General features: G+C 32.9%; 1 protein-coding gene across 1 annotated transcript; it reads right to left on the minus strand.

Moving 5' to 3' along the window:
- Nucleotides 1–393: 393 nt before the first annotated feature.
- Nucleotides 394–3,535, minus strand: LOC141666952 (scarecrow-like protein 22). Its single transcript, XM_074473214.1, has 2 exons — nucleotides 3,081–3,535; nucleotides 394–2,856 (listed from the first exon to the last, which is right to left on the minus strand). The coding sequence occupies exon 2, from the start codon at nucleotides 2,854–2,856 to the stop codon at nucleotides 742–744; it is 2,115 nt and encodes a 704-aa protein (XP_074329315.1). The 5' UTR covers nucleotides 3,081–3,535; the 3' UTR covers nucleotides 394–741.
- Nucleotides 3,536–23,047: the final 19,512 nt, after the last annotated feature.

The raw sequence follows: 23,047 nt of genomic DNA on the forward strand, positions 1-23,047 counted from the left end.
TCTTTACTGTTTGGTCAAAAATTCCTCCGAGCATTCTCAATGTTCAGATTTAAGGTTCTCGTTTTAAATTGATCAAAGAAATGGTCATCAGATTCAATCATAATTATCCCTCCTAGCCCCTCAAGGCTCTATAGCCCAAAACTGAAGGCAGTAAGTATACCTTTCAGTTAAATATCAACAAAAATATACAAGGTCATCGAACTTTATCTAAAGTGTACAACACAACATTGTGTATTTTTGTTCTAGTGTTGCGCTTCTCTTATCATTTGAAAGGCATCAGAAAGGACATTCACGAATTAGATAAATCACAAAAATTTAGAATAACATTATGTCAATAACAAACTACATAAACAACATGCCTTTAGAAAAAATCGTAACCAAAGAAAGGGAGAGAGATACATATTCATTCTGTAGTGATATCAGTTATATAAACGCAATAATCATTTACCGGAGAACTGCAATCTTTTTTAGGATAGAGATATCAGATATCATCATACAAAGCAACATTGGTCCAAATAAAATCCAGACTACCAAATGCTGCAATTAAAGTTTTTTGGGCTACGATAATATAGTCTGTCCTAAGTCAAGACTAGATAAATACTAAGCAGATTAACAAAAGTAAATATACAGACGTAAGTTGTAACCAGATACAACAATCAGTTAAAAATATTTTAAATTGGTACCGGAGAGTGAAGTCAGTTAAAACCTCAAAAGCCAAAAGACTTGACAATCCGCAGCTCCTTAGCACCTCCAAGCTGAAACTGACATGAGCTCACGGTTCTGCCAGCACAACATAAGTGATGCCTGGTGCTTCTCCAGGCGATATCCCCTAACCTGGGTTCTTTTTACCAAACACTCCGCCTGGGTTTCAGCAAAATTACTAAATGAAACTGGTGAGAAGCCCATCGATGCAAAAACAGATTTCCAAGGGAGCATCTGTTCCGGAAAATGGAGGCGCCCTGAAACCATACTTCTGATTTTTGGCTGAAAAAGAAATCTTTCCATTTTATTGAGTGTGTCGGAAGTTACATTAGCAGCATCCAGTGAGTCGAAGAGAATCTCATAGTATTGGAGGGTATGGAGCAGGTGTTGTGGGTAGGGGAGATCGATTCGCTCACATCCACGGTCCATTGATACCATGATTTTTGGGGAGAGCCGCTTTATAAAGGACAGGAGGGAGGGAAGGGCGGGCAGGTGGTTTGATGCAGACCAGAGAGGAAAATTTACAGCAACTGCTTCATTTTCCAATGACATCGAATAAGAATATGGGTCAAATGAGTCAAAATTAACCACTTCAAGCTCAAAAGAAACACCAATTTTGGTAGCAAATTGTGTCAGATTTTCGTGCATGAGACCTAACTCAATAGGATGGTGGGTTGTGGGGGAGGCAAAAGCGGTAATTTTTAATGAGGGTGGACTTCTGTCCGTCCTTGGAAGCTCCTGCAAGAAAGAAGACCATTGTGCACCAAACCCAATATCAAAGTCTATGATATGAATGCTATCTGCATTGCCAAGTGCTTCAAGAAGAGCCTGGTTTGATGTGAAATTCATAAACTGAACCAATGGTGAAACTTCCGAAAGCACTTTATACGCACCTATCATGAACATACCATCAACCGGTGAAGGAATTTTTGATGTAACTGGGGATACCGGATCGGATATTTCAAGGAGGGAAGTTTGCAAAGCCTCCTTGAAATAAAAAGCAGCCCTTTGGAAAGGCTTTACATTGAGAGAAAGCTGGTGATTGAGCCGCGCCAATATCGCTTGCGCGTGAGAGAAATTCCCAGACAATATTAACTCTGTTGCCTTATAAAGCTGGTCATATATTACCTGTTGCTGCTGCTGATGGAGATGGCTTGCAGCTGAAATTTGCTCGCGAGTGCCACCCGTTATTTCTGGCTTTGGAGTGATAAATGGTTTCTGCAGAAGCGGATGAGGAGGTAGCAAATTGAACTGGTTAGCGAAACCCATCTGCGGCTGTTTTAGTGATGGCAGAAACCCATCAGCAAAAGGAGTTTTAGTCACACCAGTATTACAGTTTGGTAAGCCAAGATTGTGCCGTTTCGGTTGGGGCTCAATTTGATGTTGGTCTTTACAGCTATTATTACCATTAGCTAGTAATAATGCAGAGGACGTGTCGAGATTGTTCATATTTTGGTTTATAAACTGATGATTCACCGGCAACGGAGAATTGGGGTTTTGTGGATTAGGGTTGTAATTTAAAACCCTAGAATTTGGAGCTAAAGCTGAAGTGAAACCAGTATTTGAAACACCTAAATGTGAATTGAAATTAGTAACTGCATTACCCCAAGGCTGTATTCCAGAGGTGTCATCCATTTCATTATTGTTTCCGCCTTGAAGAAGCTGTTTCAAGCTCAAGGGAGTCTCCTCAACATCACCAGAAATCCATCTCAGCTGGTCATGTGATGCTGAATCCGAAAACAAGCTTTCCCAATCTTCTATTCCATTTCCAAGACCAAATCTTTGAGGACTTGCAGCTCCAGATATAGGCTGCAACTCCACCGCCCACTGGTCTTTCCTGCCATCACTTTCTTGCTCATTTTCAGGTAAAGAAACTTGCCATTTGTGGTTCATAGCATCCTCAGAAATTAACACCAATTTAGCTGAATTGTTATGACCACCACCGCCACCAGAGCTGTCGTTGCCTCCACCGCCTCCGAACGAAGAGGAGAGGGTGTAGGTGGAGGTGGAAGGGCTTGGACTCCCCCTAGTGTCCAAAGCAAAGAAGGGTTCATGAATGCCAGTCAAAATAGCTTCTTTCTTGCAATTTGCTTCAAAGCTTGAACCTTTATCATTATCTACCATTGCTTGTAAGTTGTATCCTATTCCCCTCATCTGAAAACATTAATAAAGGTTCACTTCAAACAACTCTTAAGGCCTTTCTTTTTTTACAACAATAGCAAAGCACCAAACCAACAAACAAATTATCAAGAAAACACAAGATAGACATAACTTATCATCTCAAAATCTTTAAACTTGCCTTGTAAAAAAACCTAGAAACATAAAATCAAGAAACACACAAGATATGCAAACACAAATTACAAAATCAGCTAACTTGCCTGGAAAACAAAATGGGGTTTTTCTTTATATCTTCCAGATTTAAAAAGTCAAGTGTAAAATACTCAGGACCAAGAATATCCTCATTTCAGTGTCTTCTCTTTCATTTAACTTCCATCTTTTCAGCACATAAGAAGCTGCATACCTTCCAAATATAATTACAAAAAGCCCCTCTGCTTCTTCTTCTTCTTCTTCTTCTTCTTCTTTTTCTTGTTGTTCTTATTAGTCTAAAGAAACAGCTGTAGCTTCTTGTTTCTTATCTTCTTTAATTCAACTTTTTACCCTCTTGAATGTTAACTTTGTAGATCTAGTACTGTTTTTGGTGTAGGCTTCTGTGTTATGCTGCCATGGATGCGTGCATCATGAAAAAGGGGAAACAAAGCTGGCCATTTTCTCTTTCATATACAAAACACACACACTATTGTAATCTCTCTCTCTCTATCTCTGCTGTACAAATATTTTATTACTTATTTTCCTTTGGTAATACAAAATGGTGGCAGAGGGCTACCCCACTGGGGCACAGACCACATATCTTGGCTCCTACATTCTTTTAGTTTATTTTGAGTTCAAAACTTCAAACATACAAATAACTCAAAATTAATTTCATTTGCATTTTCACTCCTACAACTGTAAAATTTATATTATCCAATTCTAAAATATATAAAAAATCAACGTTATAATTTGATAAAAAGGTCCTTAAAATTAATCTTATGAAAATTATTAGAATTTTGCATATAAAAATTGAATGATATTTTTATAATAATAAATAATTCCCTGTATTTACAAATATATTTTTAACTTTGTATTTGTAAGCTCAAATATTTTTACAAATATAGTTGATACTTGTGCACTCCTTGCTTAAATAGTAATAGACATGTTGCTTATTTCAGAAAATCAACGGTTGAGTTACTAATTTCTGATTTATTGGTGATTTTTAAAAAATTAAATAATCAATCAATGATTTATTGAATTATTTGTAAATCTTGATCAATAAATCGAAGATTTTTGAAAAATATATCAATTTCTATAATTATGTAAAAGACAATAATCTATTTAGCAAGTTTGTATATGTCTACAACGTTGTAAAACTTACAAATATATTCTTGTCCACTTAAAATAATTTACCAACTATTTAGTTACAAATTCTCATCCAATTTTGTAAATAAAATTTCATACATTTATAATTTCAAACGTCAAATATAAAACTATTTAACTCATTAATCAACAATTTTTCATTTATTAAGGAGAAATCATCTAAGATAGAATTTGACTAATCCAGAAAAAATTGCGTGATCAACATCTGAACTTGAGGAACTTAATCAACCGGTACAAAAGCATGCTTTAAAACATCTTCAAACTCTAAGTATACTCGGTTAATTACTTAATCAAACCTGATTTTTTGAAAAAGCTTATTCTAAATTAGAACTTTGCATATAATTTTCACAATTATAAAGATATATGTGAACTATTTCTAAAAAACGATTCTTGATCATATCCTGAAAATCTAGAATGACAACAAATAATGAAGTTACAAGAAATTGTGAAAATTTCACTAAGTCCTACTTCGAGACATTCAAAATGCGTTAATTTCAAAAGTATGCAAGTTGTGAAGCCCCTCAAACCCGGGGGTCTGCATATGACGTCACCACACGATAACATTTTTGAAAACACTTTTGAAAACCTGTATTTTCGAAAAGATAATGAAAATCAAATAATTTAAAAACCTGAGCATTTGAAAGAACTTAAAAGAAAACAGTTTAACCCCCTAAAATATGATCGCATACATGTTACAGAATTGAAATTTGAAATAACTACTATTATTAATCAACAACATCTTTTACAACATCAATTCATCTTCGATAAGAAGAATCACTACTACTTTATTTACAAACCTGATTTACAACGGAATCTCAATAACCAACTCTAACTCGAACCCTCTTCATCAATTTTCCTGGATACCTTCTTTGACCTCTGGATAACTTAACCCCTCGTACTTTTCACCTAGCCTTAGCCTTAAATGCTATCGTACTTGAGCAACTCATCTTTACGCTTTTCTGAAATGGTTGAAAGAAAAGTAAGGGTGAGCAACAATGCTGAACAAGTACCAATATAGCAACAATAATCTGAAATATTTTATCAAGAAATCACAAGATCGGGGTGGTATATAAAAGATTCATCAATCTTTGTATTAATTGAAAACTAGGAAATTCAATCATTCAAAAGAATTATTGAATTGAACTTATCTCATTTTAACTAAAAACAAAAGGTTAGACTGCTGATTAATCACGCGTTAACCCCGAACATGGCACACAACATGTTCTGTATACTAGATCCAAGGTACACTTTGGCCTAACATGACCATGAATCTGGTCTGGCCACGAATCTAGTCCACATATTTTATAAAAAAATCCAATTATAAAAATCCAACTCAATAAAAGCATTTATTTCCATAAACAGAATCATAATCAACAGTTATAAAACATTTAACTAAAATAACGTGTGCATTTGATAAGCAAATCCTGTATGAAAAGAATTTCAACCTTGTAATAACAAAGGTTTGGTATTTATGACAAGAAATTAGGTATACAAGGGTGCGTATTCATCGTATGAAAGGTATCTGATGATTTTGAAGTGGTATCATATCGTAGGGCATGTGTTCATAGAATATGATAAAGTGTTTGGATTCCAGGTTGAGTTGAAACGAGCTAACAGAAGCTTTATGCTTTAGTTTTAAGTTTTACAAGTTTGTAAGAATATTTTATTATCAGTTGTAAGTTAAACTAGTTGGGATTTGGTACGATGTAATATAAGTTAAGGTTGTGGCTTGTTTTCATACTTTAACTTGTTGCGATCCGTGGTTGTATAAATTAGGGTCATTGCATATAATATTTCATATACAGGTTTATATTTTTGTGTGTGTATGTTGTGAACCCCAAACTTCTGACCCGGGTTTGGAGGGCGTTACACGGATCCTTTACGAGAATAAGATAATACTATAATCACTAAACAGTCTATCTACTTTAACTTATAACTATTAAACCTCGTATCTATAACCCTTCGCATATACTTATTACCAATACCGATAAACACTTAACACATAATCAAAATTCAACTTATATAATTCTTCTGACTTACCCATTATCGGTTAAAACATAATCATGCTTTGACCCTATCTTACAGTCACACCATTTTAAGCATAATATTCTATATATTAACGCTCGTACAATTCATATAGAAAATTTAACATTATCTTATCTATTTATTTGATAATCCCCCTGTAATTCTATTTTAATTACCAATCAATCAACACAAAATGACTTCATAACTCAACATATAATTGTCCAACACCACTCAAAACATATTATCATCTTACTCAAATCATACATCATATTCGTAGAACATTAATTACACATTATTACAACACCAAACACCAGACTCTTGACCCATGTACGCACGTAATTCACATAGCGCGTAAACACATAATTCATGTATCACATAACTCAGATTTCCAAAACATTCGACTCGGTATGTTTAAAACTGAAACCAAGTCGAAATATAACTCTTTGACAATTACGCGACTCAGAAACGTTTATAAGATCAAGCAACCTTTCGAAACGTAAGATTTTATGTCTCTAAAATAATTTTAATAGAAGTGGAATATTTTCTGAGTCTAAACGCGTTGGTTTCGTATTAAACGGATGAACGGTCTATTTATTACTAATAAAATGAGAATAATTCAATTAATAATAGTATTAATTATATTTTAAATACCTTTATAAAATTTTTAAAAGCTCAAAACAATTTTTAAATTATTATTTATCTTAATTATAAATAATTATATTTTATTTAACTATTTACAGATAAAATTAATTGGTTAAATGAATTAATCAATTAATTACATCAATAAATAACTAATTAAAATAAATTATAAATAATAAAATCAAATTTTGAATTTTTGGAAATAATAAAGAAAATAATTTTCTAGAATTAAAATGATTTAGTTAATTATTTAAAATAATTAACCAAATTGATTTTGAAATAAAAAATCAATTTTTGGAAATTAAAAATGATTTTGAATTTGTTTTTAAATAAATTCTTTAGAAACAAAATTGAATTGGGGATTTAGGGTTTTTTTGGATTAAAACCGGGTTACAGTCGGGTTGCAAAACGGGTTACATGGGTCGACTAAGAACACCAAGAACCGCGGAAAAATTCTGCAGAATCCGGCGACTTGTAGAATTTCCGACCGACTTCCGACGAAGCCGAAAACGGCAACCTGCAGTACCGTTTTGCCTTGACTTGGATCGAAAATTTTCCCCTACACCTCCAGTAATGACAGTGATATCATAACAACAATAAACGACAATTACTTCGTCTTCTCTGACGAATTCAAGCCAAATTCAGGCAAAAGAACCGGCGGGGATCGAACTCCGTCAATGTCAGACGAAACTCGATGGATTTTCTATCAAAATGAAGCTAACTAAACCTACAATCTAACCATGACCTTACAATTATAAATCCATCATAAAAATTCTAGAAATTCGAAGTTTAAATACAAAATAATTAATATTCGAATTAATAGCTCACATAATCGATTTGTACAACTAAATATATGAAATTACCCCAAATCATATGAGGAAGCTTAATCAAGCATCAAAATCATTCAACAACCCTTAAATCAAAAAACCCTAATTTGAACTATAAACCCTAAATTTGAAATTAAAATTTATTGACCCGAGGTACGTTTTGATGATAAAATTGGACAGCTCTCCTCGAGAGGATCAATTTGAGTACACATATGATATGTTTTACTTTCCAGATCAATCCAAAATCTTCGTTTGATCTTTGCATACTTGAAGAACATAAACCCTAATTTAATTTAAATTTTTATAAAATTTACAAAAAATACCTGCAATATCTGCAGTGATTTGATTGATACGATTGTTTAGTACGTCTTGAGAGCTTCGATTTGGCTACTTGAACGTCGAAATCAGACTTTCCTAACACCGTCGAATCTTGGTTTGATTATGGAAAAGGCGTAGAACACTTATCTGTTTTCTCTGGATAATTACGAAGTTTTACTGTATAAAATGTTTATCTGTACAAAATAAAGTATGGTGAAGGCTATTTATATTTACGAGAAATTAGGACCCTGTTTGATCATGTCGGATATAAAAATCCAATACTTAATAGCTAAGAATAAATAAAAACTGTCCAAACGGTCCCGGTTTTAGGATAAACATCAAAACCAGACAATTTAATAAAGGTTTGGGGTTCCAAGCCCCCAGATGCACGTACTTTAATAAAAACTAATACTTTAATCAAAATATCTTGAATAACGATGCTATCTAGATTGCACGTATATCGAGACGATAAAATAATATTTTAATATCCGTAAAACCGACCCGGAATCTTTGCAGCTAAGACTGTACTCCGAATCGACAAAGTCAAAACACGAAAAGTATTTGAAATAATCAAATTAGGCTAAAAATCATTTTTTGAAAATGTTTCAGTTTGCATATTTCCTAAACCGTTGAAGTTGCGGGATTTCGAATAACTAGAAATTATTAATAATTAATTAGAAAAACCATCAAATAAATCCGTAAATCATTTGTAAAATCTTATAACACCCAATTAATCACTTGCAAAATACTTAAATAATATATGACTTATTTTGAGAATAATAAAAATTAAACTCACATTTTGGCAAATATAACCGCATTTACAGAAAATCAGTTAACATGTAATTTTGCAGAAATTTCTCATATACTTAGATAATATTCATAAATTACCCTAACTACACATACGAATAAATCCACACGAACCACTTAATTACATAACAATTATACTCACATAACTAATAAATCTATTTTTAGAAATAATATAAGATATTTAGTTTAGAAAGGAAATTACACATTGACCACACAATCACCCGGAGTTTAAATATAACACTTTAGAAATTATTTAAGCTGGAATAAAATATTAGGTTTTATTCCTTTCTTTTTAAGGAAATCAATTTTATAATAGTAAACATATTTTGAAAAGTCTGGGTCATTACAATCTACCCTCCTTAAAGGGATTCCGTCCTTGGAATCACAGAAAGAAAGGGGGTTCAATAGTGGTTAATCCATATTAATTCATATAACAAACACATACAGACTATTTACATTGTTAGAACAACATTCAATTGAAGTCAATCACAAGATTTATAAACTCACACTAATTTAAAAACCACGGATATTACATCCTACCCCCTTAAAAGGATTCTGACCTCGGAATTAGTGAAGAGAATTAAGACGTGTATATGTATAAAAATTCTACTACACGCGTCGTAATATCACATCGTTAGTTGCTTTTGATTAACCTTGGCATACCTTCAAATTTAAAGAAATGAGAATCTTAAAACTTTTGTGAAAGGAGAGTTCACCTCCCAGAATCAAACTTTCAGAATTTTGATCATAGAACAAGATGTCTTCAGAATAGATTTCATTTGAATAAAAGAATGACTGAGAGATCAATATGATCAAACGAACTTGGTATTGCGTGTCTAAATTAAGACACTACTAAAGGTTGTTATCCTTCTTGTAGTCACAACACACACAAGTGATGACGTCCCATCCAAATCCTATTACACATTCAAGTATACCTGGCGTCCCCATATAGTTAGGGTTATTCATCCCAATCGGATTAAGGAAATATCAAGAGAATTCTTCAAGAAATTGAAAATCACTGTTTTTTATAAACAAGCCTCTATCACCCAGCTTTAATTTCAAATTCGCACAACGAATCAATACCAATGTCATCTCATCATTCGAGAAATATAAGATCTCATTTATCAAAACTTTTGTAGAAAAAAATATCATCAAAACTTTTAGTAGAACAAGTATTATAATACTTCACTGATGAAGAAAATAATCAAAATAACCTTTAGTTGAAGAAAGGTATGGACAAGGTCTTTTCAAATTCCCGCTCTGCTTCAATAAATCGTTGTTCGCTCCATATCTTCTTCTTCGCATCTTTAACAATATATTAACGTTAACTCGTAATCTTCTCGTAAGATTTCATCATAGGAGTTATCGTTCACAAGAAGTCTGGCCCACCTTAATATCATCTGAAGTCCCATTTAGCTTGACACAACCTGATGCCATATCCAGCTTTGCCCATTCCTCGCCATCGAGAACTAACATTCTAGCATATTCACAGACCTTACCTCTAGCAATCAAACTCAACTCCGCATACTTTCTATCATTCACTCCTTATCCATATACTAAACTTCCCACTCAAACTCAACACAGACTCATTTCTTTACGCCTACTCTTTATATCTTAACCAAAACAACAACCAATTTTCCAATATTTCAATAATACTATGTTATTCTAGACCATACAAGAATCTTTACGAATCTTGATTCAACTGCTTACTATCAAAATTCTTCAAATAGGTCTAACTCTGACCCTCTCAAAATAATATTAACCTGATTTGATCCACTTACTAAAAAATAGAATATCTAGAATTAGGAATCACAATCTATATAAATATAAACACTCAACTTAATCATTTAATAATCTCAACTTAACCCTCTAACATTCTCAACCTAATCATTTAAATAATTTTATTACTCTCCTACCTATATAGACTATTCCCACATAGTCTTACTATACCTTTATGTGAGGTTACACAATATTCTTCTTCTCTATTAAGCTTATTACTACAACCTATATTCTAATTTCAAAAACTTATAACATGTAGCTCTGATACCAACTGTGACGCCCCTCAAATCTCGGGGTCTGGATTTGACGTCACCACACAAAAACACTTTTTAAAACACTTTTGAAAGCTATATTTTTGAAAAGATAATAAAAACCAAAGAATTTAAAACCCTAAGTATCTGAAAAGAATTTAAAAAAAAAACAATTTACCCCCTAAAACAGGATCGCATACAGGTTACAACATTGAAATTAGAATCAACCACTATTATTAACCAACAAAATTTTTTACAACATCAATTCATCTTCTATAAGAAGAATCACAACTACTTTATTTACAAACCTGATTTATAACTGAATCTCAATAACCAACTCTAACTCTAACCCTCTTCATCAAATTTCCTTGATACCTTCTTTGACCTCTGTATAACTTAACCCCTCATACTCTTCGCCTAGAACTTAGACTTAAATGCCATCGTACTTGAGCAACTCATCTTTACGCTTTTATGAAATGGTTAAAAGAAAATCAAGGGTGAGCAACAATGCTCAGCAAGTACCAATATAACAACAATAATCTGAAATTGTTTATCAAGAATTCACAAGCTCAGGGTGGTATATAAAAGATTCACCAATCTTTGTATTAATTGAAAACTAGGAAATTCAATCATTCAAAAGAATTATTGAATTGGACTTATCTCATTTTAACTAAAAACCAAAGGTTAGGCTGCTGATCAGTCACGCGCTAACCCCGAACATGGCACACAACCATATTCTCTATACTGGATCCAAGGCACACATTGGCCTAACATGAGCATGAATCTGGTCTATCCACGAATCAAGTCCACATATTTTATAAAAAAAATCCAATTATAATAATTCAACTCAATAAAATCATTCATTTCCATAAACAAAATCATAATCATCATTTATAAAATATTTAACTAAAATAACATTTACATTTGATAATCAAATCTTGTATGAAAAGAGTTTCAACCTTGTAATAACAAAGGTTTGGTATTTATGACAAGAAATTAGGTATACAAGGGTGTGTATTCATCGAATGAAAGGTATCCAATGATTTTGAAGTGGTATTATATCGTTAGGTATGTGTTCATAGAATATGATAAAGTATTTGGCTTTTCAGAACTTGAAGTTAGAAAGAAATCATGAGTTTCATTCTCAAAAGTAAAGGTTTACTAGATGCAGTTCACAACATAAATATGATACCATAATCTTGAAAGAAACATCAAAATCTATGCAACATATATAAGAAAGGATTTAGCAAACTTACCTTAAATTCAATTCTAAACTCACAACTCAGTATCATACTCTATACTCCATAATTTATGCATCTCATAACTCACAGAAAACCTCTGACTATACTCTATCTACATCACATTGTTGCTTTCTCGACTTATTCTTTATTCACTTCACGATACCATTTGACCTTCTGTACATCTTCGATATTTCCCGTCTCGACCGGATCCTTTACGAGAATAAGACAATACTATAATAACTAAATAGTCTATCGACATTAACTTATAACTATCAAACCTCGTATCTATAACCCTTCGCATATACTTATTACGAATACCGATAATCACTTACCACAAAATCAAAATTCAGCTCATATAAATCTTCCGACTTACCTTATCAGTTAACACATAATCATGCTTTGACCCTATCTTACAGTCACACCATTTTAAACACAATATTTTATAGATTAATGCTCGTACAATTCATATCAAAAATTTAACATTATCTTGTTTATTTATTAGACTATCCCCTGTTATTCTATTTCAATCACCAATCAATCAACTCAATATGACTTCATAACTCAACATATAATTGTCCAACGCTAATCAAAACATATTATCATCTTACTCAAATCCTAAATCATATTCGTAGAACATTAATTACATATAATTACAACAGTCAAACACCAGACTCTTGACCCATGTACGCACATAATTCACATAGTGCGTAAACACATAATTCATGTATCACATAACTCAGATTGTCAGAACATTCGACTCGGTATATTTAAAACTGAAACAGAGTCGAAATACAACTCTTTGACAGTTACGCGACTCAAAAATGTTTACAAAATCAAGCGACCTTTAAAACAAAAGATTTTATGTCTCGAAAGTATTTTTAATAGAAGAAGAATATTTTTCTGAGTCTAGACGCGTTCATTTCGTATTAAACGGATGACCGGTCTATTTATTACAAATAAGATAAGAATAATTCAATTAATAATAATATTAATTGAATTTTAAATACCTTAATAAAATTTTAAAAGCTCAAAATGATTTTTAAATCATTATTTGGCTTAATTATAAATAATTACATTTTATTTAACTATTTAAAGATAAAATTAATTTATTAAATGAATTAATCAATTAATTAAATAAATAATTAAATTAATTATAAATAATTAAATCAAATTTTAATTTTTTTGGAAATGATAAAGAAAATAATTTTCTGGAATTCAAATTATGTCATTAATTATTTAAAATAATTAAACAAATTGATTATGAAATAAAAAATAAATTTTTAGAAATTAAAAATTTGTTTTTAGATAAATTCTGTAGAAAAAAATTGAATTGGGGGTTTAGGGTTTTTGTGGATTAAAATCGGGTTACAGTCGGGTGGCAAAACGGGTTACACAGGTTGACTTAGAACATCAAGAACCGCCAGAAATTCTGCGGAATCCGGCGACCCGCAAAATTTCCGGCTGGTTTCCGACGAAGCCGAAAATGGCCTCCTACAGTACCGTTTTGCCTTGACTTGGATCGAAACTTATCCCCTACACATCCAGTAACAACTACGATATCATAAAAACAACAAACGATAATTACTGTGTCTTCTCCGACGAATTCAAGCCAAATTCCAGCAGAAGAACCTACGGAGATCGAACTCCATCAATCTCAGTCCAAACTCGACGAATTTGCTATCAAACTGAAGCTAATTAAACATACAATCTAACCATGACCTTACAATTATCAATCTAGAAATTCCAAGTTTAAAAACAAAATAATTAAAATTCAAATTAATAGCTCACATAATCGATTTGTACAACTAAATATATGAATTTACTCCAAATCATATCAAGAAGCTTAATTAAGCATCAAAATCATTCAATAACCCCTGAATCAAAAAGCCCTAATTTGAACCATAAACCCTAAAATTTAAAATTAAAATTTATTGATCTGAGGTACGTTTTGATGATAAAATTGGATAACTCTCTTCAAGAGGATCAATTTGAGTACAAATATGATAGGTTTTACTTTCCAGATCAATCCAAAATCATCGTTTGATCTTTGTACACTTAAAGAACATAAACCTAATTTAGTTCAAAATTTTATTTACAAAAAAATACCTGTAATATCTGCGGTGATTTTATTGATACGATTGTTTAGTACTTCTAGAGAGCTTCGATTCAGCTACGTGAGTGTCGAAATCAGGCTTTCCTAACACCTTCGAATCTTGGTTTGATTACGAAGAACGCGGAGAACAGTTATCTGTTTTTAATGGATAATTACGAAGTTTTACTGTATAAAATTTTTATCTGTACAAAATAAAGTACGGTGAAGGCTATTATATTTATGAGAAATTAGGATCCCGTTGGATCATATCGGATATAAAAATCCAATACGTAATAGCTAAGAATAAATAAAAACTGTCCAAACGGTCCCGGTTTTAGGATAAACATCAAAACCAGACAATTTAATAAAGGTTTGGGGTTCCGAGCCCCCAGATGCACGTACTTTAATAAAAACTAATACTTTAATCAATATATATTGAATAACGATGCTATCTAGATTGCACGTATATCGAGACACTAAAATAATATTTTAATATCCGTAAAACTGACCCGAAATCTTTGCAGTTAAAACCGTACTCCGGATCAACAAAGTCAAAACACGAAAAGTATTTGAAATAATCAAATTAGGATAGAAATCATTTTTCGGAAATGTTTCGGTTTGCAGATTACCTAAATCGTTGAAGTTGCGGGATTTCGAATAACTAGAAATAATTAATTATTAATTAGAAAAACCATCCAATAAATCCGCAAATCATTTATAAAATCGTATAACACCCAATAAATCACTTGCAAAATACCTAAATAATATATGACTAGTTTTGAGAATAATAAAAGTTAAACTCACATTTTGGCAAATATAACCACAATTACAGAAAATCAGTTAACATCTAATTTTGCAGAATTTTCTCATATACTTAGATAATATGCATTAATTACCCTAAATACACATACGACTGGAACCACATGTACCACTTAATCACATAACAATTATACTCACATAACCAATATATCTAATTTTTAGAAACAATATATATTATTTAGTTTAGAAAGAAAATTACACACTGACAACATAATAACCCGGAGTTTAAATATAACATTTTGAAAACTATTTAAGCTGGATAAAATATTAGATTTTATTCCTTTCTTTTTAAGGAAACCACTTTTATAATAATAAACATATTTTTGAAAAGTCCGAGTCATTATACAAGTCATTCGAGAAGTGTACAAAATGAACTGATTCGTGAAGTGCATAAAATATACCAAGTCAAGAAATACAGAATGAGCTAATTCGAGAGTCCCGAATAACTGATTCGAGAAGTCCAGTTCGAGAAGTTTGCAAGTAAAATTCGAGAAGTCGGCTACAATGCCATTTCGAGAAGTCGGCTACAATGCCAATTCGAGAAGTCCTGCAAATACTGACTCAAGAACCAGTTCTTTAACAATTTACTTAGAATTATCGAATTCAGACTTAGACAATCTCGAGGTTCACACTAAAACAAATAATTGAAATTTTATTAAAGATAAAAGATAATCAGTCTGTCATTTTATGAATGATCTTACACTCAACACAGTTGATATGTGAAGCCTATACTACTAGAAATCTGTTAATAGACATCACCCATTAGACATCAGGTGCTTGTGTCACCGATGTCAAATAGTACTATAAATATCATCCCACGTTAAACCAATATCTATCAATATTCAGACATCGCTTTATAATATAACTGATGTCTAATTTAAGGTAAAAAAATTAAAACCCACGCCCAACCCATCCTTTTCCCCCCTTTATGTTTCAATTCATATTTGTTTCCCCCTTCACCAATATTTCGCTCCCTTTGAATATATTTTGAATCCCCCCAAATCAACACAAGGAAATTAAAAATATATACTAAAAATTAAATGAAAAAACTTAAATAAAAAAACACTAACACACACTTTTAACTCGCAATCTATCACCCCGACTCTCTCACCCCAGCCCCTATCCACCTCTCTCTCTCTCTCTCTCTCACACACACACACACACATACATAGTTATGCAACTTTTAATGGACTATGAATAATTAGTCAAGATTGGATGTGCCCCATTAGCTTTTAATTGCATCAAGAGTGGTAGAGGAGCAGTTCCCTACACCTTTCTTGGAATAAAAAGAATATACCATGTTCTATATAAAGAAAGGTATCTTCTACTGTTAGGTCCCAATATGTTTGTAGAAGGGGGGGGGGGTTGAATACAAACTATACCGTTTAATCGAATTTAATGCGGAATAAAAAAGTGAAATAAAATTCAAGTTAAATAAAACTATTATTAAACTTGAAAGGTGTTAAAACAATGGTATCGTTTACAAGGGATTAATCTCAAATAAATTATTACAAATCTAGAATAAATTCGACATGCACTTTTTTTATTTTTGTAATAAAAAGATCAAATGCTAAAAGTAATTTGAGATTAAGTTCTAGGGATTTTGATCCACTAGATAGTTACACAAGAATAAGAGAATGATTTCTAGTGGTTTGGATTTAACTTTAAAACTAGAAATTGATGATCTTGAATTCAACAGAGAGATGAAATGTTTTGGGCGGCTGCTTCTGTTCTGTTCTTGAGTTGGTTAAGTGTATTCTGTGATATTAATTGTCTGCTGCTCTTCTAGTCTTTTAAATGATTTGATCAACAGAACTTCATTGAACTGGAAAGACAATCTGATAGTTGGCATGACTTTCGGTGAGACAATCTTTTGAACTAGCAAGACAATCACTTGAACAAGCAAGACAATCGGCATGACAATCTGATTGTCATACCAGTTCAATTGATTGTCATGCTGAATTAATATTGAATATAAATTCAAAATCAATTCTGAAAATTCATAATATTAATTCAGAATTAATTAATCAATTAATTTAATTAATAAATAAATTAATCTTTGCAGATATAATTTATTTTCTTAATTAAATTACATGACTTAATTAATTAATAGAGAATTAATACTACTCTTGAACATCAACCACTATTCTGAAGATCTTCTGAAAATCACTGAAAATTATGAATCAATTCCACCACTTCAATGTTGACACTCGATGTACTGTCTGGTTCATGAGTGACTAACTTCCGTGATGTTTCTTCATGTCTTGACTTTGATAACTTGATTTTCTCCAGATTAAATCCCTGTAATTATTTGATACCCTGACAAGATCTCAGACACTTGATTAAATCCACAATCTTGATTTATATCACCGAGGCTTGATCAATTTCTTGAACTTCTTCCAGTGAATTAATTCCTCAAGTCTGTAGATGAACAATGTTTCTTAATCCTTTGACAGATATTACTTTGAGAGATCTCTTTGACGATAGATCCACTATTTACTTGTTACATTCTTATTTGAGTTGAGTTAAATTCTCGAATAAACAAATAGGCTATGACATATGCCTTTCAATCTCCCCCTATTTGTTTGTTAGACAATAACAACAAATACCTAAAGGATAACTCAACTAACAAATAAGAAAAAGATATAAACAAAAATGCAAAGTAAATAGCAGAAAAGTTCTGGATAATATTTAACATTTTCCAGATTCCAAATAGATGTTCCTCTAGACTGAACATATCTTCAAGTAGTTTCATCTTCTTTTGTACAACCACATTTCCTATTGAGAAGCACATATCTCTGCTTCTCCCCCTATGAGAATCAACTGCTTAAAGGAAATCACCTTATGTTTACCACCTTTCCCGTATAATAGGATTCGTAGTTACAAACAACAATGGTGTGGTGTAGTGTACATGTGCTTTGCCTTTTTATTTTTCTTTCCTCCCTGCTATTTCTCCCCCTTAGTTGAGGAATCCTCCAAACTATTACTTAAGCTTTTATCTCCCCCTTAGAGAAGGAATGTATGCCGTTGTCTGAAGGAGTTCTCATATTCCACTTGGTTGGAAAAGAAATGACAAGTAGTTTCTCTTTCTTCCTCACTGTGAGTGTGTGATTCTATTTAGTGTACCTCACATGTGTTTCACTCTTCTCTCCACTCATGTTTACACTCATTCTCACAAGTGTATCACTCCTCTCATAGCTCCAAAATTCAGCTGTACCTGCAAGGAAAATCACCTTAGCCGTCCTTAAGGAGGTCACAGGTGGTGCAATGGGAGTTCACAAATCCCCATCCTTGTTAAACTCGTCAGATGAATCTAAGTCATAATCTACAAGTTGCTAGTTTCCCTTTTAGGGTTCCAGATTTGAACTCTGGGAAGGTAAACAATGATCCAAAGAATTTAGCATAAAGATCAAGGTTTCCTTCTAATGTATGTGAAAACATTTCCTTGTGACTCATCAGGTAATATCTGAATCATTGTCAACAAGTTGCCGATCTGCGCCTACGTCAGATCCACTATCCGCAGATACATCCAGGGGATTTAAGTATGGGGAGGTAAACACTGACCACTGATATATGGCTATTGGATCAGTATCCTCTCCTAACACCTGTAAAGGCAATTGGTCCATTAAAGAACCTTGAACAATCGAATACGACCTTAAAATGGTCGAAACTCTTGTTTCCATCAACTCATCCTTTGTGTGTGTGACCTTTCCTTGTGCATCAAGAATTGTTTATGTTTGAGGTGGTGACACTACATCGGATGCCTTGGCCGACAGGCAAATTTCAATAGACGCACCCTGTTGAGAGAATGAATCTAGTAACTGTTTTTGTGCCTTTTCAGCCATTACATCTTTTTGAGAAGATGTATGGGGGCTAGCAGTTGTCTCGATTTAAATACTACTCATCTTTGTAGGAGACAGAGCTGTTGGGTTAACTTCAGAACCTTCCTTATGTGGTGCACTAAGGCACTATCTCCCTCACACTCATTCATACTTCATTTTAGTGGTAAGAGAGTGTTGGTCGGTTCTGTTTTTGTGTTTGTCTTTACAGTCTGGGATAGATGTTGTGGGTTTTCAACCTCATGACTGTCAATGAAAGAAGGGCATTGGAGGCTGAACCTGTATCACATAATATATGGCAATATAGAGATAAAATATACTTAAGATCTATAAAGAATGAAAATTATAAATTTAATCTTTTGAGAGAGATTTTGTTCAATAATGACTTCAAAATATTTTAAATGAAATAAGAAATCAATAATGTTGAAAGAAGTTTGAGTTCAATGATAACATTACCAGCTTGCAAACAACCATATCCCTCAGTTAAACCTTTGCTGTTATCTCCAAAGGTAACCACTGGGCCAGCTTTCTCAACCACATTTGATAGCAGGGCTCTATCTCCGGTCATATGTCTTGACGATCCGCTGTCAAGAATCCACACTGCCGGTTCCACCCTTTTAATGCCCTGCAATACAAATGGATTAAACCTTCTTCGGAACCCAAACTTGATTGGGCCCGACATACTTGTAGAATTGACCTTTGTCAGGAAAAACAACATTCTTAACTTTAATGTTCTCAACTTTCTCAATGACTGGACATTTGACCTTGTAAACAGCTTTAACAAATTTCTGTTTAGGCTTAGGCACAAATGTCTCCTTTCTAGCCTTAGGAGGACTAGCAGTCTTAGACCTATCATGCTTCCTATTATTCACATGCTGACGAGGAGTAGTCTTATCACCAGAAACATGATTACCATTAAAATAAGCATACATCAAATTAAAAGCACAAGACATACAATTAGGAACACCTCATACTTTATGAGAGGGATTAACAACAGGCAAATTATGCATGGTAGACATGGTATTTTTGTTATCCAACTCATGTGTGTCTGAGTTAGTCTCAGTTGCTTTCACAACTTTGACTGGAACTTTCGACACACTTGGCTTGGAAACAACCTTCTCATTAGCACGATCTTCAACACATATTTCTTCTTGAATAATAAAGGAGGTCTCATCAAATGGTTCGACAATTGATCCTTTATAGAGGGGTTTATCAACACCCTTAAGGACATGTGGTACTTCCCTACCTTTAGCACAGACATGAGGATGTGAGATTATGCCTAATTCTCTAATAGCAGCATTGTAATCAAAACCTATTCCATATGTTTGATTAACAGCTTGCTTACTGTAGAACTCTTTAGCCTTCGAACAAGAATTAAAGTAAGCTTTAACCTTAGTCTCAAGACCGGTGATCTTGTGTTTGAGAATTGTTTCGAGTTGTCTATAACAGTTAACTCTATTCTCTAGAAAAGATACTTGTTCTTTTAATTTGTCTTGATTAATGTGCACAAGTCTTAATTCATTGACCTCTTTCTTAAGGTCTTTGATCTGCTGACTTAACAGTTCATTATCACGACGAGCACAATCTAAGGAACCTCCTAGATGATAAACTAATTCAGCATTAGTAAATTTTACCTCTTTTCTTGACGATGAAGTATTTCCATCAATAGCCATAAGAGCAAGATTCCAAACTTCTTCATCTTCACAATCAGTATCATCCCAGCTTCTTCCCTTTTCCAGATAAGCCCTTTCAGAGTTACTCTTCTGATTTGAATAATAAGAGTTCTTCCTTACTTGCTTTGGCTTCCTACATTCTGTGGCAAAGTGTCCTAACTCATTGCATTTAAAGCATCGAATGGTGCTCCGATCAACCATCCCTATTTTGTATCCACCACTGCTAGTGTTAGAGGATGAAGATCCACCTTTCTGGAATCTGTTGTAGTTGGACTTGTACTTGAACTTGGGATTTCTCTTGAATCAGACATTGGAGAATCTCTTGACAATCTGGGCCATTGACTCATCTTCCAATTGCTCCAGCCCTTCCAAGGAGTAAAAATCATCACCGGATTGATTTGTAGTAGGAGGATCATATTCTGCTACTAACATATTTTCCTCAGCCTTGGAAGACTGTACCATTCTCTCTGACTGTTGAGATTGTTGTTGTTGTTGTTGTTGACCTTCAGCTACTAGAGCAGTAGATGTGCTGACCACTCTATCTTTCTCGTAGACTTCCTTCTGCTGAATCTGCTCCAACTCATAGGTTTTTAACACACCATAGAGTCTATCCAAAGAAATCTCACTCAGATCTCTAGCTTCTCTTATGGCAGTGATTCTATGTTCAAGATGAGTTGACAGTGTTAAAAGGAACTTTTTGTTGATCTCCCTGATTGAATGATATTTTCCATTTATGTTCAGGTTGTTGATCAATACATTGTACCTCTCGAACACTTCAGTAATTCCTTCTCCTGGACTGGATTTAAAATGTTCATATTCAGAGGTTAGGATCTCTAACTTGTTCTCCCTAACTTCCTCCGTGCCTTCGTTAATCACCTCAATAGTTTCCCAGATGTGTTTGGAATTTTTACATTTCATCACATGTCTATTCATCAAGGGATCGAGGGAATCAACTAAAATTAACTGAAGGCTGGCATCCAAGGAGGCTTCTTCCTGTTCAGTAGGAGTAAAATCCTGAGGATCTTTTGCATAGGTTCTAGCTTTGGTAATTACAACATTATCTACTATAACCTCTGGTTCAATAACCATCAGAATTTTTGGACCCTTCTTTAACAAGTTCAGATATTTGGGATTTGCCACTTGTAAAAACAAGAGCATCTTCTTCTTCCACATAATATAATTTTCTTTATCAAATAGTGGAATTTTAACGGTTCCAACTTTTTGTGAAGTCATTATGAATTTTTGAATAAATAAAAATTCAAGGAGTTGAAAAATCACAAAAGTCTAGGATCTTGATTTGTTCGTTAATCAGAAGGCTCTGATACCAATTGTTAGGTCCCAATATGTTTGTAGAAGGGGGGGTGGAATACAAACTATACCGTTTAATCGAATTTAATGCGGAATAAAAAAGTGAAACAAAATTCAAGTTAAATAAAACTATTATTAAACTTGAAAGGTGTTACAACAACGGTATCGTTTACAAGGGATTAATCTCAAATAAATTATTACAAATCTAGAATAAATTCGAATTAAACTTTTTCTATTTTTGCAATAAAAAGATCAAATGCTAAAAGCAATTTGAGATTAAGTTCTAGGGATTTTGATCCGCTAGATAGTTACACAAGAACAAGAGAATGATTTCTAGTGGTTTGGATTTAACTTTAAAACTGGAAATTGATGATCTTGAATTCAGTAGAGAGATGAAATGTTTTGGGCGGCTGCTTCTGTTCTGTTATTGAGTTGGTTAAGTGTATTCTGTGATATTAATTATCTGCTGCTCTTCTTGTCTTTTAAATGATTTGATCAACAGAACTTCATTGAACTGGCAAGACAATCTGGTAGTTGGCATGACTTTCGGTGAGACAATCTTTTGAACTAGCAAGACAATCGGTGAGACAATCACTTGAACTAGCAAGTCAATCGGCATGACAATCTGATTGTCATACCAGTTCAATTGATTGTCGTGCTGAATTAATATTGAATATAAATTCAAAATCAATTCTAAAAATTCATAATATTAATTTAGAATTAATTAATCAATTATTTAATTAATAAATAAATTAATCTTTGCAGATATAATTTATTTTCTTAATTAAATTATATGACTTAATTAATTAATAGAGAATTAATACTACTCTTGAACATCAACCACTCTTCTGAAGATCTTCTGAAAATCACTGAAAATTATGAATCAATTCCACCACTTCAATGTTGACACTCGATGTACTGTCTGGTTCATGAGTGACTAACTTCCGTGATGTTTCTTCATGTCTTGACTTTGATAACTTGATTTTCTCCAGATTAAATCCATGTAATTATCTGATACCCTGACAAGATCTCTGATACTTGATTAAATCCACAATCTTGATTTATATCACTGAGGCTTGATCAATTTCTTGAACTTCTTCCAGTGAATTAATTCTTCAAGTCTGTAGATGAACAATGTTTCTTAATCCTTTGACATATGTTACTTTGAGAGATCTCTTTGACGATAGATCCACTATTTACTTGTTACATTCTTATTTAAGTTGAGTTAAATCCTCGAATAAACAAATAGGCTATGA

This window comes from Apium graveolens, chromosome 6, assembly GCF_009905375.1.
Source record: "Apium graveolens cultivar Ventura chromosome 6, ASM990537v1, whole genome shotgun sequence".
In the NCBI taxonomy this organism is placed as follows: Eukaryota; Viridiplantae; Streptophyta; class Magnoliopsida; order Apiales; family Apiaceae; genus Apium; species Apium graveolens.

What these genes read in the sequence shown, in the direction of transcription:
- LOC141666952 (XM_074473214.1), bottom strand. Translation starts at nt 2,856, where the DNA reads ATGAGGGGAATAGGATACAACTTACAAGCAATGGTAGATAATGATAAA.